This window comes from Gobius niger (assembly GCF_951799975.1).
Source record: "Gobius niger genome assembly, chromosome: 1".
NCBI lineage: Eukaryota > Metazoa > Chordata > Actinopteri > Gobiiformes > Gobiidae > Gobius > Gobius niger.
The window spans coordinates 4,952,345-4,971,976 of NC_136852.1; the positions used below are offsets into that span (position 1 = coordinate 4,952,345).

Here is a 19,632-nt window from a genome sequence, read left to right on the forward strand (position 1 = left end):
ATGACGTGAAGAAAAAGATCCTCTCGGTTCAGGCGGGAGTTAAGAGGTTAATTAAGCAGGGATATCACAGCAGGCTGACATGTTTCAACCACGAGCGTGGCCTTCGTCAGGGCACACATTACATAAAAGAACTTGTACTTGAGTAAATGTAACAGAGTACTACCCGCCTCTGGACACGCCCCTATGATTTTTCCAGCAATTCTATGCAGGCTGGGGATTTGTATTTGAGGTAATACCATAACATAGGATGGACTCCTTATGGTTTTAAAACTGGCTTAAATTGTTAGTGGACAGTGTTTTTAGATTACTAACAAAATTATATATTTATTTCCATGACAATGAAAATAAAAACTATTGACTGATGACAATTTCAACCCATGAGACAAATATCTTATTAATTTCAGTTTGTATCCTTGGCCAAGACACTTTACCCGCCTCCCCTTGTGTTTGAGGGTTGGTGGTGGTCCAAGGGGCTGATGGCTTGTGGATCGCCACCTTCGCTTTCTTGAGTCCCAGGGCAGTTGTGGCTAAAGTAACAGCTTACAACAGGGGTGTCCAAACTTTTTTCCACCGAGGGCCGTATATTAACGTGTATAAGGCATGGAGGGCGACAGATCAGTGGTCAATGCATTCAAACATTCAACTGTGTGTATTTAAGAGCGGTTTAAACCATCCCCCACACTTTTATTTAGGCTTTGAACCATAATGCCAGCTCCGTCTCACAATAAATGGTATTTTAAAACATTAAAAAAAAATTCCACACAATTAAATCCTCAAAAATTACCATCTCTGGCGATTTGTGGCAATAAAACAAGCAGCCTGAGGGCCACCAAAAATTGGTCTGAAGACCGCATTTGGCCCTCGGGCCGCACTTTGGACACCCCTGGCTTACAACCACCACCAACACCACAAATGTTACAGCCACTTATTATTTTCTAGCCACCTTTTCAATCATATTCTTGCATTTTTTTTTTCATGTATACAAAATAAAAGCTGTTTATATGTAGAGGAATAGGCCATGTTTACTTCTCTTAGAGTTACCTGCCAAAGTGGAAATCTACCAGTGTTTGGCTACTTTTAATGTCAAGCCCTGGTTCAGTGTAGGTATTTCATAATTTATCTCAGAATGTGTTCTCCGTGGGCATGTGCTGTTCCGAGCACAAGAGGGAGACAAAGGTTTCTACACTCTGAGCAGAAGACTTGCAGCATTCACAGATATTTTCATGGGTAAATATGATCCTAAATTATAGTAGTAGTGGCAAACATCCCTGAAATTCTGTCTCTTTGTATTTGCATGAGAATGTATCTAAATCTGCCCCAACTTTACGCACAAGAGTGAACACATTTTTTATCAATCAGTTTGGAGACAAAAGTACAATTTGCATGAATAGTAAAATAAACAAGAAAACATGTAGCTGTTTTGGAATAGGCCTGTGAGATAAGTAAAGAAAGACCACGATTTAAAGGGGGGTATTACGCAAAATCGACTTTTTCAAGCTTTACATCACGTTATTATGTCATTCCCTCATTAAAAACATGCCTGAAGTGTTGCCTTGGCACATTCACGTATTTTTGAGTAATCTGTAAAAACTCTGATGGCGGCCATTTTAGGGATAGGTTTGCCTGAGTCCTCCTAGGAACGCCCCCACCTCCTGGAGACGCCTCCGAGCTTTCGTCACCAGCCGAGTAACCAACCACTGCTCCTCAGCAGAACCCCCTCCCCACTGATGCCACAGACAGCGTGTGGAGGGGGCGTGTCGGAAAGGCTCAGAGGTTCTTAGCGCAGCGGTTAGTGCTCTCGCTTCACAGCTAGAAGGTCAGGGTTCGATTCCCATCTGGACGGGGCCTTTCTGTGTGGAGTTTGCATGTTCTCCCCGTGTCTGCGTAGGTTTCCTGAGGGCACTCCGGTTTCCCCTACCACTAAAAACATGCACAATAGGCCAGGATGAATGATATGTGTGTGAGTGTGAGTGAATGTATGGTGGTGTCAGAGGGTCCGTTGGCGCAGACGTGTGTAGTCGCGAAAGTGCCTCTGACAGTCTCCCACAGGGGAAACTGAAGCTACAAACGTAGCTTTCCACCACCGAGTATGGAGTGAATGTTCAATTGTCTCATGTAAAGCGCTTTGTGACCATGTCTGTGAAAGGCGCTGTATAAATAAAGATCTTCTTCTTCTTCTTAAAGAGACAGAGGCCTATTTCAAGACATTCACTACAGCCATTTTGAGAGAGCAATTTTATACAAGGCAGTTATTCTAATTTACAGCATTTACAGACCAACAGAAGGTTTTGTCATCATTGTAGTGTGATATAGACTGGTGCTATGTGATTGAAAAAAGAATAATACCCCCTCTTTAAAATGTGTTGTTCTTCTGCCTTCAGTTTAGATTGATTTAAAACGCGTCAGTAACTTGGATTTGTCCCACCTGAGTTGCTCTCTGATCTCCTATTTGAAGTGGTCATCCTAACTCACATCTGCCCTTCGCGCAAATCCATCTGAATCACCTTCAGTTAACTGTTAACCCCCCACTCTCTGCACACTCTCTCCCGGCGTGCTCAAGACGTGTCCAGCCCTCCACATGGCACGGGCGAGTCTAATCCGAGTGACACGGGTTACCATTAAAAAAACAAAGTGAGGAGGGGAGGAGGGGGGAGCTTTCCTTACAAGGGTCTCTCCGCCAATGAGCTGCGAAAGAGGCGTGACCGTCCCCGTCCCTTTTACTCCAGGCAGGCAGCAGAAGTTTGGGGGGAGTCAGTCAGTCAGTCAGTCAGTCGTTGCGAGTGCGCGCCGCTGCTGCTGCTCCTCCTGCTGCTGCTGCTGCTGGGGAAGAATGGTGCACCTTGGTACACACGGACACGGGGATTCATCCAGATTTACGCAGTGGATTCTCTAACAGCGCAGGAAACTTTGCCAAACCGCTCCGTCCAAATGGCGCGGGTCGCTCCCGGTTCGCGCTGGACGGCTCTGTGCGCGCTCCTCTCCGCGCTGCTCTGGACCGGTGACGCTTTCGACAGCTACGGATTATCCTACGCTTTACGCACGGACATATCGGAGGACACGATCCTGGTGGCGAACAACGGGCTGCGCGTGCCGTTCGGGAGGTCCGTGTTCGTCGACCCCATCAACGACCTGGTGATCCAAGTGCAGCCCGGCGACAGGTGCAGCGTGACAGTGCTGGACAACGACCCCCTGTCCCAGCGGCCGGGGCACCTGTCTCCCAAAAAGTTCCCGTGCGAATTCGGACCCAACGACGTCAAGTACTCGCACTTCGGGTCCAGGAGCCCCCCGCGGGACCGAGTGAGGCTGCAGCTGAGGTACGACACGCAGACCGAGACGATCATCATCCCGTTCATGATGGAGGTGGAGGTGGTGTTCACGCAGCTGGAGGTGCTGACCAAAAATCTGCCGCTCACCGTGGAGAGACTGCTCGGCACCAGCAACCCCATTGACAGGCGGATACTGGAGTTCACGTTTGACAGAGCCGCGCAGCAGTGCAAAATCGTCTCTCTGTCAAGCGGGAGCGTGCTGCCCAGGTACGGCCAACTCTTGGACGAGGAGAGCCTGGGAACCATGGTCGACTGTGATGAGTTTATTAGCAGGAACGTCCGCTATCGGCACACTTTCGCTTTGAAGTCCCCGAATAGAGATTACGTCCCCATGCTTTTGGAGTTGTACGATAAGGAAGGCAATTTGCTGAAGCAGGAGTTCTTCCAAATACTGGTGAGGATTAAAGAGGGGCAGGATAACACGGCTCCCAAACCCAGCTTTGTGGCCATGATGATGATGGAAGTGGACCAGTTCGTGATGACGGCCATCACCACGGACATGCTGGCGGCGGAGGATGTTGAATCTAATCCGGATGATTTAATTTTCAACATCACGTCCCCCTTGTCCTTTGAGGAGGGCTACATTGTGAGCACGGACGACAGGAATTTACCAATAACTTCATTCCACCAAGGGGATCTGAAAGACTTGAAAATCGCCTACAAGCCCCCCGCCGTGGACTCCGACACTGAGCGGATTTTCCAGATTGAGTTCGAGGTGGTGGACACGGAGGGGGCCGTCTCGGATCCTTTCGCTTTCATGATAGTGGTTAAGCCGATGAACACTTTGGCGCCGGTCGTAACGAGAAACACGGGGCAATTGTTATACGAGGGGCAGTCCAGGCCGCTTTCAAGTTCACAGAATTTAGAAATCAGCGACGAGGATAACTTAGACAAGGTTCAAATTACGGTTATTGACGGATTAAGGCACGGGCTTTTAACCGTCCTGGGTTCTAGGCGGAAGTTTTTCACGCCGGCCGACCTTGATGCCGGAATCGTGACTTACCAACACGACGGGAGCGACACGTACAGCGATAACATCATTTTCCGCATGACAGACGGTGCGAACGAAGTCGAATTTCTGTTTCCGATCACCGTCGTGCCGACCGACGACGAGCCGCCGATCATCAACGCTAACACCGGGTTGGTTTTGTTCAAAAATCAAATGATGCCCATATCGTCGCTAATGCTAAGCTCGGCGGACATCGACTCGGAGGATTCCACGATTAAGTTCGTCCTAGACCCGCCGTTTTCCACGATCGCGGAGCTGCTTTTGCGTCAAGCCGAAGCCCCGGAAGATCCGTCGACGTGGAAGTTTAACAAGGCGGATGAAATGTATGAGAAAGTCGTTAGGGAATGGCTGCAGCAAGATATTACGGACGGGAAGTTATTTTACAGACACACCGGGACGCACAGCACTAGCACGGTAATGGACCAGTTCGTTTTTAGAGTTCAAGACGACAACGACCCGCCAAACCAGTCGGATCAAAGCTCGTTCGTTATCAAAATCATCCCGGTCGACGATGTGCCGCCAGAGCTGTATCCCGGCACCGCTTTGCAAATGACCGTACACGAATACCAGCTGACTCACTTTCGTAAAAAATTCCTGCGTTACGGCGACTTAGACTCCGAAGACCGAGATCTGAAGTATACGATAGTCCAACCTCCCACGGACACCGATGAGAACAACCCGATCGCGCTAGGAACGCTAGTGCTAACCGAACAGCCGGACGTAGAAGTGACGACGTTTACTCAGGCGCAAATCAACCACCATAAAATCGCGTACAAGCCGCCTGATTTGGAGCTCGGTATTACCACACATGTGCTACAGTTTAGATACGTTGTCGAAGATGTTTCCGGAAATCACGCAGACGGGGTTTTCACGATTTACTTGAAGCCTGTAGACAACAAGCCGCCGCAAATTACAAACTCGGGGTTTAATCTGCTAGAGCGAGGGACCCACACTATTACAAGCACTGAGCTATACACGACTGACACGGACACGGAAAGCAAACAGATACTGTTTACGATTACCCAGCCTCCGACGCACGGGCACGTTCAGTTTACATTCACAGACATGACGAAAGGCGATACTTTCAATCTCGGTGACATCGAAACGGGAAGGATTTCTTACACGCACAACGGCGACGAATCGACGGTAGATTCTGTGATTATCGACGTGAGCGACGGCATCCACGTCGTCCCCATTACGATCAGAATCAACGTCAAACCGGTCGACGACGAAACGCCGACTATCGCGCTCCCGCCCGGCACGATCGGCTCGACTATGGAAGTGCTAGAAAACAGCGCGACGGAAATCACGAGCAACGTCATTCAGGGACGAGACGAGGACACGGATGACCTGAGGTTGACGTTTATTGTGGAAGATCCGCCGCTGCTGGGACAGATTTTGGTGCGAGGGGTTCCAGCTAGCAAGTTCACGCAGGCGGACATCATCAACGGCTTTGTAGTGTACGCGCACACGAGCGGCGAAATCGGAATGATGTCTAAAGAGGACTACTTTAATCTGACTTTGACGGATATGTCGGACGAGTGGACCGTGGGGGGGAATAAAATAACCGGCGTCCGAGTTCACGTCACTATTCTCCCATTGGACAGTCAGGCCCCGGAGGTTTTTGTCGGCGAGCGCTTTTCTGTCGTCGAAGGCGGGAAAAGCCCCATCGAAGACTTTCACATAAGCGCCAATGACGTGGACACCCTCATTGACGACCTCCTGTGTACGATCATAGTCCAGCCGACGTCCGGCTACGTGGAAAACATCTCTCCTGCCCCGGGGTCGGAGAAATCTCGATCGGGCACCGCCATCAGCGCGTTCACCATCAAGGACATCAGGCAGCATCACATCTACTACGTTCAAAGCATCCACAAAGGCGTAGAGCCGGTGGAGGACAGGTTTACTTTCAGATGCTCGGACGGCGTAAACTTTTCCGAGAGGCACTTTTTCCCCATTTCAATCCTCCCTTCCAATGATGAGAAGCCGGAGATCTACATGAGGGAGTTCGTAGTTATGGAGGGCATGAATATAGTCATAGACACTCCGATTTTGAATGGAGCCGACGCGGATTTCCCCCCGGATCAGCTAACGTTTATTATCAGCAAACCCCCCAAGCATGGATTTATTCTCAATCAGCTCACCACCGGCACCGTGCCTGTCTTCAACTTCACCTTGGAGGAGATAAGAGAGGGCTCCAGTATTGTCTATGAGCACGATGACTCAGAGACCACAGAGGACAGCTTTGATATAACACTCACGGATGGAAAGTTTAGCATTGAAAAGACCGTAATCGTCATGGTTATCCCCGTGGATGATGAAACGCCCCGAATGGCTATCAACGACGGGCTTGAAATCGAAATAGGGGAAGTAAAAGTCATCACCAATAATGTTTTAAAAGCGACTGATCTAGATTCCGAGGATAGCACGTTGACTTACGTGATCCGATACGGGCCGGGGCAAGGGTACTTGCAGAGAACGACTCCATTTGGAACTTTTCAAAATCTCACAGTCGGAATGAACTTCACACAAAATGATGTCGATCAAGGCGCGATTGTTTACATCCACAACGGACAGGAGGGAATCCGCGATTTGATTAAATTTGACGTCACGGATGGACTGAACCCTCTGATCGATAGATACTTTTACGTTACAGTGGGCGGGATAGATATGATGTTCCCAGATGTGGTCAGTAAGGGCGTATCGCTGAAAGAAGGCGGTAGAGTGACGTTGACGACCGATTTGCTCAGCACGACGGATTTAAACAGCCCTGATGAATATTTAGTTTTCACAATTACAAGGGCTCCGGTGAGGGGGCACCTGGAATGCACGGACACGCCGGGGATGCCCATATCCTCGTTCACGCAACTCCAGCTCGCCGGTAACAAAGTGTACTACATCCACACAGCGGACGACGAAGTGAAAATGGATAGCTTCGAGTTTGAAGTCACCGATGGCTACAACCCGGTCTTCCGAACCTTCCGCATTTCCATCACCGACGTCGACAACAAAAAGCCGGTGGTGACCGTGCACGGCTTGGTGGTGACGGAAGGAGAAAACAAGCTGATCACGCCGTTCGAGCTGACGGTGGAAGACAGAGACACCGCCGACCGGCTCTTAAAGTTCACCATCACCCAAGTGCCGGTGCACGGGAAGCTGCTCTTCAACAACACGAGGCGCGTCAACACTTTCACAAAGCAGGATTTGAACGAGAACATGATCAGCTACAAGCACGACGGTACAGAAGGTGCGGAGGACAGCTTCTCCTTCACGGTCACCGACGGCACCCACGTGGACTTCTACGTCTTCCCCGACACCGTCTTCGAAACCCGCAAACCGCAGGTGATGAGGATCGCGGTGCTGCCCGTGGATAACGGCGTGCCGCAGATCGTGGTCAACAAGGGGGCTCCGACTTTACGGGTGCTGGAGAGCGGGCACTTTGGTTTCATCTTCACCAGTAAGACTCTCAAAGCGGAGGACAGGGACAGCTTGCAGAATGCCGTGATTTTCCGAGTGACTGCCCCGCCGCTGTACGGATACCTGATCAACCATGGAAGAGGGAACGCCACGATTACAAGCTTCACGCAAGGTAAGACGAGATATATTACAGTTCATGCCTATCCTTCTTTTTAAATGCATTTACTGATTCAAATTGATTGGAGCGAACAGGGAGTACTTTCTCAGTCATATGTGATGATTCTTACCATGTGACTTGCTCAAATAATATCTCTTATGACCTTGTCCTCTTACCAGCAAAGCTCTGGGCCGCTTTTGCTCTTCCAATAACCCCCCTGATGGAACTAACTGCCTTAACCTCTTAACTCCCACCTGAACGGATCCCATTTTCTCCAGTTTGGCTTTACCCTAATCAAAAAGCTTCTTGGGAAAAAAGCACCAAAACAGCCACAAAAAAATGAGAAGAAAACAAGGATGTAAACGCAACAAAAAAGTGACAACAATTCAACAAAAAAAAAGACAAAAATTCAACAAAGATGTGACAAAAATTCAACAAAGATGTGACAAAAACTCAACCAAAAAGTGACAAAATTCAACAAAAATCTGACAAAAATTCAACAAAGATGTGACAAAAACTCAACCAAAAAGTGACAAAAATTCAACAAAAATGTGACAAAAACTGAACAAAAAATGACTAAAATTCAACCAAAAAGTGACAAAAATTCAACAAAAAAGTGACAAAAATGCAACAAAAATGTGACAAAAATGCAACAAAAATTCAACAAAAATGTGACAAAAATAAAAAAAATGTGACAGAAAATCAACAAAAAATGATAAAAATTCAACAAAAATGTGACAAAAATTCAACAAAAATGTGACAAAAACTCAACAAAAAATGATAATAATTCAACAAAAATGTGACAAAAATTCAACAAAAAAATGACAAAAATTCAACAAAAATGTGACAAAAACTCAACAAAAAATGATGAAAATTCAACACAAATGTGACAAAAATTCAACAAAAATGTGACAAAAACTGAACAAAAAAATGACAAAAATTCAACAAAAAAATGACAAAAATTCAACAAAAGTGACCAAAATGATAAAAAAAAACACACACAAAATAAGGTGACACAACACAGCAACAACGCGAGGAAAAAGATCAGTTTTGTGGGTCTTAGCTTTCAAATGAGGTGTTACACAGGCCTATGTAATAGCCAAAGAGGACAGAATGCATTTGTTTTAGGCGGGTGGTAAGAGGTTAAACCGAAAGCTTCTCTGAGCAGCAGTTTAGCCAGAAGCTTTTTCCAAAATGGCAAAATTTAAAACACAATGTTGTCCATCAATGCTTTATAACTGTAAATATACTACATTTACACAACTGTTACAACATGGAGCTTAGTGAATAACCTTCTACAAGCTGCTCTTCAGATTAAAGGAACAGGCCACCGTTTTTCCATACGGAGACATTTTCTTACCTGAGCTTAGACGAGTTGATCCGTACCTGTCTGGTCAAATGCTAACAACATCTTTGGTCGTTTTGCGTGACTGAGCGCACGCACAAAGACCAGACAGGTACGGATCAACTCGTCTAAGCTCAGGTAAAAACATATCTCAGTATATAAAGACGGTGGCCTGTTCCTTTAAGTGATGGTAAATGTGTTGTGGGGGAATAAAGGGCTCTGCATAGTTCAAAGACATCACCTCTACCTTTCTTCCAGTGCGATGCTTCCTGACATAGTCCAGATGATGAGAGATGAGATTCACTTAATTGTCCCCAAGAGGAAATTTGTCTGGGGCTGCAGTGCCATATTAGCTGCATTACAAAAGTATGAAAGAAGCATCACAATCATCACCTCATTAATAAATAAACATGTTTGCGACGTCAGGTACTGATGGACACAGCACAGTTCATAGCTTTGCCTGACCTCTACATCAGGGGTAGGCAACGTCAGGCCCAGGGGCCAAATCCGGCCCTCCGGCACAGAACCTCTGGCCCCCAAGTTGATTTTGAGAAATATTAATATGCAAATAAGAGATCAAATAACTGTTAAAGTACTCTTAAAATGCGTGAAATAGTGTCAGTATTTTAAAAATGTCCTGTCAGAATATCCCGCTTGGTCATATATATAATGATAAACAGTGATTCTCTACTGGTGGGTCGGGACCCAATTTTCAGTGGGTCTATTATTCAATATTTTCCATCTGAAACTGGAAACACTAACTGTGTCTGTTAAAATGAATGTTATTGGGTTGTTTTATCATACTTTCAGTCTTAAAGGGAACTCCACTGCTTGTGCAACAAAAAATTGGAAAATACAATATTTTATATGATATATGACAAATTACAGTTTTATTTGGGTCCTCAGCTCGTCATCCGAGGGTAATGGTGGGTCCTAAAGCCACTTGGGAACCACTGATATAAAACATTGGCATTTGCAGAAAATAGTTCTTTACTTTAGGCTACAATGTTGAGGTTTGGCCCTTGGGTGTTTTGGCAATGATGAAAATCGGCCTCCACGACACAAACTTGCCAACCCTTGCTCTACATTGATAAAGTTGAAAGCAAATTCCAAATGCAAAATACATCCCCACATTAGGACACACAACAGAGGAAAGGGACGCCCGAAATTATAAAGCTTTAATACAATTTCTACAACAACCAATACAGTTAGGCACTTTGGCCTGTCACGATATCTAAATTTGAAGGCAGGTAACTATATTATTGAGCACCACCCGATGACACGGGAACCAACTTAAAGGAACAGGCCACCGTTTTTACATACTGAGATATGTTCTTCGTCTAAGCTCAGGTAAGAACATATCTCAGTATGGAAAAACGGTGGCCTGTTCCTTTAAAACAGGGGTAGGCAAGTTTTCTTAATGGAGGGCCAATTTTTTTCATTGTATAAAGACCAAGGGCCGAAGCAATTTTAGGCCAAAGTGAAGCACTACACTGGAAATATGGCCATCTTAAGTGAGATAAACGATTTTTTTTTTTCCTTTTTTTTTTTAATTAATCAAATACAAACAAAAAAGGTACAGCATAAAGCGTCACTATGTTCAGTGCACAATTTAAAGAAAACATTATATTTAAAAAAAAAAAAAGAACATGGGGCAGGGTATATATTGAATAATTCACATTATAAAAAATAAAAAAAAAAGTAAAAAAAAATGTAAAGGGGCATTTCATTCTACAAGATTGTCTATAAAAGAAGCCAGTTTTTCTGCATTTTGCGTGTTGATCAATAATAGAGATTCATAAAAAAGTTTTAGCTCATTCCTCCAATGAGTAATGTTAGGTTTTGTCTTGAAAAAACGACACTTATGTATATAATGTTTGCTTAACAAAATAATATTATTAAGACCAAAATCATTATGATTATTGCGAAAAATACCATATTTTATATCATTAATTGTTAGATTGATAATCTGAGTTCCTTTGGAGACAATCCATTGTTGAAGGTCCAGCCAAAACCTTTGGACAACTTCACACAAACAGATAAATGACTTAAAATTGCTTGAATAAAAGGTTCTTTATGTTGAATTTGAGTCTGTTCGGACTAACCTAAGATAAAGCTAAAGATACAAATGCTAATGCCAATGGAACGAGCATAAAACCCACTTTGAAATCAAACAAATGAACTTTTACCTTTTAAAAATATTTGTTTTTCACTTGAAATTATGCAATATAATCTGAATTAAGAGAATAATGACTTGTTCCATTGGTGATAAGATGTTTTATCTGATCTAAGACCAGACCAAATCTACTCTAATTAGAGAAGGTTTCTGTCATTTCTTCCTACCCCTGCTTTAAAAAGTCACGAGAAACTTGCGTGCGTACAGCCCATTCATTCATAATTTCCTTTTTGGTCCTGACTGAATCAAAGAGCAAAACAGCTGGGAAAACTAATACAGCTGTTAGTGTTCCCCTGGACTGAAAGCAATAGCTGTATACTTTGAGCCTAAAAATCGGACTGGTTCCACTTTCAAAGCCAGCAGTTCATTTGCACATCTTCCAGCAGCGTCTCGACTGCACAGCCGCTCCCCTCAGCCACACTGAGCTGCTCCCCAAAGGCCCCGGTCTTAAGATGCTCTCACTAAAGTAAACAGTCATAAATAAAGACTCATCTCCTGGGCTTTAGAACCCGTGGCTGTGCATTTTTATTCACACGGCGGGCGCTTTGAAGTGAAATATATCCACATCTAATATAGAAACACAGACGGGGTGCACAGTCTGGCATTTTAGCGAGCGCTGCTTTTACTGTACGGCTGTAAATACGGCTGTTTGTGGGTTACAGTACAGAGACATTTGTAGATGCTTCATTATTAATTCAGGCACGTCAATAATAACTTTTTATTTCAGACGTTGTAATCACAGCATATCCAAATTCCCGAGAGTTTCCGGCACCTATAATTGTGAGCCGCTGGTTGAATAAATGTGATGTGTTTAGGCATGTGTTTGTCAAGCTGTGGTACGTGAACAACTGGTGGGACTTTGGCTTCTTCAGGAGCAGGGGCGGAGCTAGAAAAAAAATCACGGGGTGGCAAGCAGGATCAGGGATCATTTCTGGGGTGGCAACCATAGACTGTAGAAAAAATGGACGTCTTATGCTCACTCCTCCCCGTTTACCAGAATGACCACAGACGTGGGGGAATTCATGGAGGATTTACAGACTCCCCCTCCCCAGCTCTGACGAGGCATGTTCCTAAAAAGGACATAAGGGCGGGATTTTCACCGTAGACTCGGCCCTTGCGTGACGTGTAGCTCGCGCTGCTCCAATGCTAACAGTCCGACCCTCATTAAGTACGAGATTTCAAAAATTCATATTACGAAAACCAGCCTGGTTTCATATATTGTGATTAACCCAGCGTTATCTCAGGAGGAACATCTAGCCTAGTCTAGTGTTGAAACAAGTGAAACCAGGCTTTAAAGTAGTTTTTAACGTGTCTAAAGTCCAATGCTTTTCAATGGGGGCCTAGCGGCGATATGGAGGTACTACAGCAACGGCGGAGCAATGGCGGCCCCCACGTTTGTGGTCAAAAAGCAGGGCAGCCAGCGGCCATTGGTGGCAACACAATGTTTATAGCGAGGGTACGAGGCAAGGCAATATTTCCGTTTAGATTCAGGCTGAGCCTCCCAAAATCATATACAAATAGTATCATTGTCCATAATATTAGGGCTGCTCGATTATTGAAAAAATAATAATTACGATTTTTTTTTTGTCTTTATAAAACAGTCTTTTTTTATTTATATATTTACTAGCTGAGACCCGGCCTTCGGCCAGGCCTCGCTAGTCTCCACATTTGATATTCAGAGATTAAGAGTTATTACACAGAAATGTCCAGTATAGTCCCTATAACCCGTCAGTCAGAATAGCTGTAGACCCGCAGTAAGTAGACCAGTGGTTCCCAACCCATTCCTAAAACTATGGCCACTACAAATGTGTAAAATAATGAATGCTAAAAATAATGTCAAACAAACTGCAATTGGAGTGTTTGATGCACCCGCACTCCTTTCGTATATACTACAACGACAATATGTTCCATAAACTCAGGGAATAGAATTCAAGAGACAGTGGAACATGTAGGCCTATGGATTAATATTAGGGGTTCAGCTCTCACGGTTCGGGTCACGGTGCAGGAGTTTGGTGCATCACGGTGTAAGTGCAATGTAAAAAAGAATACGTTGTTTTATATTAGACAGTATTTATATCCTTAGAATACAACTGGCAATGCTTTCAAAGCCGCTTTATAGAATGTAAAGGAGGGAAGGAAAAATAGAAAAGAAATGGTACAGCAGCAAAGTAAAAAAAATAAAAATAAATAAAAAAACAGTGCAGGCCATGCGCTCGTTAAGTGGTAGTTTCACTTTCGCTTTCTGCACACGGAGGCTGAAGCTCTCGGAGCAGCTCGTTTCATTTGAAGCTCGTGTTTCTGCGTGTACTTTTTTTCGGAGACATAACTTTGGAGACGGAATATGGCCAGGATTGGATCTTACGCATTTGTGTGCGCTCTGACATGACGCAGCACTGGATCTATAATGAACCACAGCCTCGGGCACTGCAGGAGAGACGTAAACAAAGACGCGCAGATGTGTTTTGGAGGATGTAACTGTACCTGTGCGGAGCGTCTACAGCTGCAGTTTAGCGGTGAGTGACGATGACACATCGCCCTGTTTGGAGGCGCGCACACAGGCACGGCAGTCAGATGTCGTGCACTCGCGTTGTTGTGACGGCGGGTTGTCCTCGGACAGCAGCACCGCGGTCCATATGAACCCGTGGCCAATGGCCGCGGCCGGTGGGACGGTCACGTGGTGGCCTCTGGCCAATGGGCGCGAGCAGAGGGACCGCCACGTGGGGGCCGGCCGCGGATTTTTGGGAAATGAACATGGCAAGTCTTATATAGCGCTTTTCCAGACGCTCGTCGGTGTACAATTGGTTGCAGTATTCATTCAGTCCACTGCGCACATCAGCCCCCAGCACCAACCACGCACAAACTCACTACTGTCGCCAGGCTTCCTGGTGTTCCCAAACGGTCTCCCATCCCAGTTCTAACCAGGCCCGTCCCTGCTTAGCTTCAAAGTCGGTATGGGAAATAAACATGGCGGCGCCCGGGCGGCGGCCATTGAGATTGCGTTTTCTATTATAGATTAATACAAAAAAACTATGCTGAAAATGTTCTGTTTTCTGAACAGTCATAAAAGTACAATAGATACAGACGGCATCCCGTCATAGAAGGGGGCGTGGCTTCGTCGAGGGGGAAAATAGAATCTTTAGAGAAACACAATTTTCCACTCTTTTTAGCCATTTTCTGGTGAAATATCAACTTATTTATCAAACATAAATAAAGTCAAGTGTAAATCGGGCCCATATGGATATTTTGTCGCAGCAGATTGTTCAGTAGAAGTGAAAAAACGGCAGTTGTAGCGAGCGCTAGCTAATGTTAGCATTAGCCCGATGCTAGCATGTATCATCAAGTTAGCATTCTCCGTTATTCATGTATTTATGGGCTGTTGAACCACTTTCCTCCTCTCCATGTCTTTGTATCTTTATTTAGTAGAAACTATATTCATAATTCAGCATTTGTTAAAGTAGTTTTTGAATAATTAGTGAAAATTTACATTTTTTCAAAATTGTTTTCCCCCTTAACTGTTTTAAAAAATGACCATATATGGGCGATTCCAGAGATGCCGTCTGTATCTATGGAGAGGTCTCTGCTTCACACCTGCCCCCTGCTGGCCAGCCCTCACACCTGCCCCCTGCTGGCCAGCCCTCACACCTGCGCAAGCAAACTGAGCAGCGCCTGATGACATCATCACACGGCGCTGTTTGTTTTTATGTCGGGAAAAAGCTTGAGCCATGGCACGAGAAATACGAAGGGAAAATAATCCCAGCGCCGTGAAATAATGCAAGTCTGCTTTACAAAAACAAAACAAAAAGGAAACCAAAACGTTTTTTTCCGATTATGCTAATTTAGTAGTAGGGGATTTCTAACTCGGGTACAATTTTAACTTTTGTAAAAAATAAATAAATAAATCGTCATCTTGGGAGCCACAAGAGTTGGCACCTGGCTCCTTATTTAGCTCTAGAGTTGTTATAATTCTTTGTCCTGTCAAAAAAAGAACTAACTGAGAGTGAGCCTCTTTAAAGGCCCTATACCTGATTTTTTTGATGGCCAACAATGACAGGGGAAACCACTAAATTAAAATAGTAGTTGTGGCCCAAACTCATTCGTTACTTTCCTAATATCTTTGCAGCATCAAAATTCTTTACAGGGACAGGTTTATAGGCAGATTTCACAACTTGCAGGGTCACATTTCAGAATCACGTTCACAAAAATGCTACAAAAAGAGCCCCATTAATTCCCATAAATTCCCTTTAATTCCCATGGAAAAGGTCAGATGTCGAGACCTCGTTTAAACAGCGAAGAAATCCTTTTAGTTTTGACCCGGTTTAGTCCTGATTTGATCTTAATTCAGGCCCGGTGAGCTTAGAAGGTCAAATATTTTTATGAAGTAGTAGAACATGTTGAGAACCTGAAATTGACTTCTTCTTTTCTCAAGCTCCTCTTTAGATTTATGAACTACTTCAGTTTTGTCATATTAGCTTCCCTTCATCATCCTCTAGGAAAACCTATTATCACCAAACGATTAGATTCCCAGAGTTTCTCAGATGTTATTTTAGAAATATGAGCCTACTGTTCAAATCAGCTGAAACTCCAGGTCTGAATCAAGTCTATTTGTAATAATGAAACAATCCACCAGGGTCTTTTTCTTCATATTGAGTTAAATCTGATCAAGTCTTTGGATAATTACAGCTTGGTTCCACTCTGTTATTAAAAACATGTCTTTCGTACATGCCTGAACAAAAAGCTACTGCCGCCTCTCACTTCTTTACATTCCTTTTCGTTGCAGCCGACATCGACGACTTGAGCATCTGCTACGTTCTGAGAGACGCCGTCAACGCCACCAGTGACGTCTTCTCCTTCTCCATCGAGGACAGCGGTGAGTGTGTTCTGCTGCAAAGACCAGGCTTTTTTGAAGAGTCTGTCTGCAGAAATGAGCCTGCTGCTGCGCTCCGGTGACCGCTTTCCCCGCTCGCCAAAAAAGAGAGAATTCTATTAGCCGTGGTCCGCTGTCTGTCGGTTTAATCTGGGCAGAGCGATATGGAGAAAGATTGAAGTCTTTCGATGCGCTTTCCCTTCACTACGTTTTCTTTTTTGTGGTTGATCTCAAAGCCGTTTTCTCCATTTTGTTGATAGTTTGAAACACATTTCTCTCTTGTGTTTTGTTTGTTAGAAAATGTCTTGTCGGGCTGAAGCCGCTCACCTTTCTTGGTTTGTGATGAGACACTGGTAAGCGGCTTCTGTCTCTCGCTCGGCCTTGTCAAAACAAACCCGGGTTGTTATTTGTGCTGTATCCGAACTGTAGTGACTCTGTTGGTCAAACTGCCTCTTGTCCGGTTGGTGCAGCTGCTGTTCCATTATTATGAAGTTTGCGTTGACATTATTGATTCAGAAGTTTACAGTTAAGTCGACATCTCACATCTGCATAAAGCCTCAGCATGTTACAAAATCTCCAGTGACGTTTGACTGTTTTCCTCTCAGTTGAAGCCCAGCGACCCCTTCTCCTGACCAGGGTTTCCAGTTACTTTGAAAATGTAATGGGATTACTGATTTCTGCTTTAAAAAGCGACAGTGGCGCAGTTGGTAGAGCCGGTCGCCTCATGATCGGAAGGTCAGTGGTTCGAGTCCCAGGTCCTGCAGTTGCACGCTGTGTCCTGTGTCTGCGTACACTGGTGTATGAATGAGAGCGTGACTGGACAGCTTGTTAATTTCCTCTAAAGCACTTTGGGCCGAATGAAGCTAGAAAAGTGCTATAAGTGAAGAGCATTTAACTAAGTTACTTCAACTTTAATGAAGGTATTCGAGTCGTCTTCTGTACTCAGTGGTTGGAGTCTCGAACGTTTCGCCTCTCATCCAAAAGGCTTCGTCAGCGAACTAAGGTTCTGTTCAGCCCGCAGCCTGGATAAAGACCAAAAGGGAGAAGTTGGGGGTAGGCCCGGCTCCTCCCCAGAAACTACCGGTACTCTCACCTGTGAGTAAACAGTAGAGCGTCTCTAACCACCTGCTCACTCCAGAGTCTCCATGTGTCCTGACCTCTTCAAAGCTGATCACTGCTACTTACCTTTCCATTGTTCTGTTGTTGCTGATGTGCCGTCTCATTGGACTGGCAGAAACCGGCTGTTGGCGAAGGAGGATGGAGCAAAGTGGAGAAAGATGAAATCTGAGTCCACCATTCCGGTTCATGGAGGGATTTTCTTTCTTGACAAAAATATCTTCTTTTACTCCTCGTTCAAACCAATGTTCTTCTTTTGTTAAGATTTTGCCCTCTCCGTCCTGAAAGGAGTGGTTGGAGGCTTTGAGGTGGAGGTGCAACGCCGACTGGGGGCCGCTCATGCTTTCTCTTCTGTGTTGATGAAGTCTCTTATTTCAAGTAACTAAGTTAGATTACAAATGACTTTATTAGTACAACTGGTTTTACCACCATTCACTTTATTAGAAGTGCATTTTAACAGTGGCATCAACAACGCAGACACAAACTCAAAATAGAGACTGTTGTTTCCAGTGAGAAAATGCTCATCTCTGACCTCCCTCATTGTTGTTCATTATAAAATGACCAAAGCATCAAAGTGAAAAACAACATGGCTGAATGTTCAATAAGTTTTCGATTGAAGTGTATGTGTATATGTGTCGTTCTCTTTTGTGAACATTTAGACAGGACTGTAAAGCTTTCCTTAATTTTGAAAATCGTGAATAATTGTAAAATTGCAATATTTTTCCTCTCAATAAGTGTGACATCCCTACTTATTACTTAGCCCGGCTAACACCAGACTAAAATCACAATTGATATTTAGTCTGGGGATGTTCTGGTTGGTGTGGTTTACGGTCGTCCATAGCTGTTTGTTGGGCTGAATGTCTCTCATGCGTCTGCACGTGGCCACAGCCAATCGTATCATCGTATCCGATGACGTATGACGTACCTGCTGTAAACCTTCGAGCTAAACTATGTTTGTTAAGTGGTGGCGTCACAGCTCTACTTCCGGGTTCACAATCTAAAGCTTGATCGAAAGATGGCGTCGCGTCTGCTGCTGTCATGTTGGATCCGTAAATAAACTAAATAAACTACAAGCTCCGTATGTCCAATAGCTCGTCATCGTCGTCCCTCCTCACTCTGTGATCGGTCCCAAATCCATGCGAAGATTTCGGCCATAATGTTTTCCTCTAACAGTCCCCAGACTGTTGTGTGCACTCAAAATGATTCGAGCGCACACAGCACTAGCACAGCTACTTATTACTAAGGAAAATTACAACAATAGTCACTCTCAGAGACTCGGATAAGTAAGAATTAAACAACCTGGAACTGAGCATTATGCCGTTTTAAAGAGCAAAAGGGAATAAAATAGGTTGGAAATTACTGGTCTACAACAGGCATAATGTTATTATAACTGTTTTCACACTGTTATTATGCTGGTGTTTAGACATCTTTTAGATAAACTTTATTAAAAAAAAAAGAAAGATAAGGCAAAAAACAACTCAAAATTTAAAATTATTTGACCTTAATTTGACAAATGTTGGTTTGTCTATCAAAATCTACCAGTGCAATAGTATTTAAAGCATATTAGATTTAAATCGATAAAAGGTTTCAGTAGAAGTACTTCAGAAGTACTTTTGCTACTTAAAATTAGAAAAATATTATTTCAAGTAAACAGAGATTTATTATCACATTCTAAGTGCAATGAGATGCTTTTTTTCTTACTTTAATGGCAAAAAACTCAAATCAAGCCCTCAAATGGAGGCACATATATTTATTCAAAAAATGTGTTCCTTATTTCTAACCTTTTTCCTCTGGAGACGATAAATTCCTTCACATTTCATAATCAGCTCCCAGTTTTCTCACCAGAAATGTGACGTTTTCAGTTTCATAATCTATTCTCTTTATTCTCTTCTTGGCCCTCGCCCAAAGCGCGGCTTCGGAAAAAGTCCGCAAAGCGCCCGGTCTCCAGCCAGCGTGAGGTCGTTGGCAGGGCTGAGATAAACCGCTTGGCACTGCCCTGGCCCTCTGTCCCGGTGGAGAAGGGTCTTAGCTCTGGCTCACGGCGGAGGTATTTTTGGCCTCAGAGCGGAGCCAGTCAGTCGCCGGGGCTCCGCTGATCCCAGACCGGCCTCGCAGTGGAGCATTTCAACTACGGCATTATTCGGGACTCGGGGAATGAACCGCACAGAGAGTTGAACTAGGACGGGAACGTTTATCTGAGTCAAAAACCCAACTTGAACGGT

At 44.5% G+C, this 19,632-nt stretch overlaps 1 protein-coding gene across 1 annotated transcript in view; it reads left to right on the forward strand.

Moving 5' to 3' along the window:
* The first annotated feature begins 2,792 nt into the window (after positions 1-2,792).
* The window catches only part of LOC306977133 (FRAS1-related extracellular matrix protein 2-like), a 222,201-nt gene continuing 205,361 nt past the window's right edge, over positions 2,793-19,632 (forward strand). The window contains exons 1-2 of the mRNA XM_079575315.1: positions 2,793-7,924; positions 16,208-16,297. Of these exons, the coding sequence (XP_079431441.1) occupies positions 2,929-7,924; positions 16,208-16,297 (5,086 nt within the window). The 5' untranslated portion in view covers positions 2,793-2,928. The remainder of the gene's footprint in view (positions 7,925-16,207; positions 16,298-19,632) is intronic.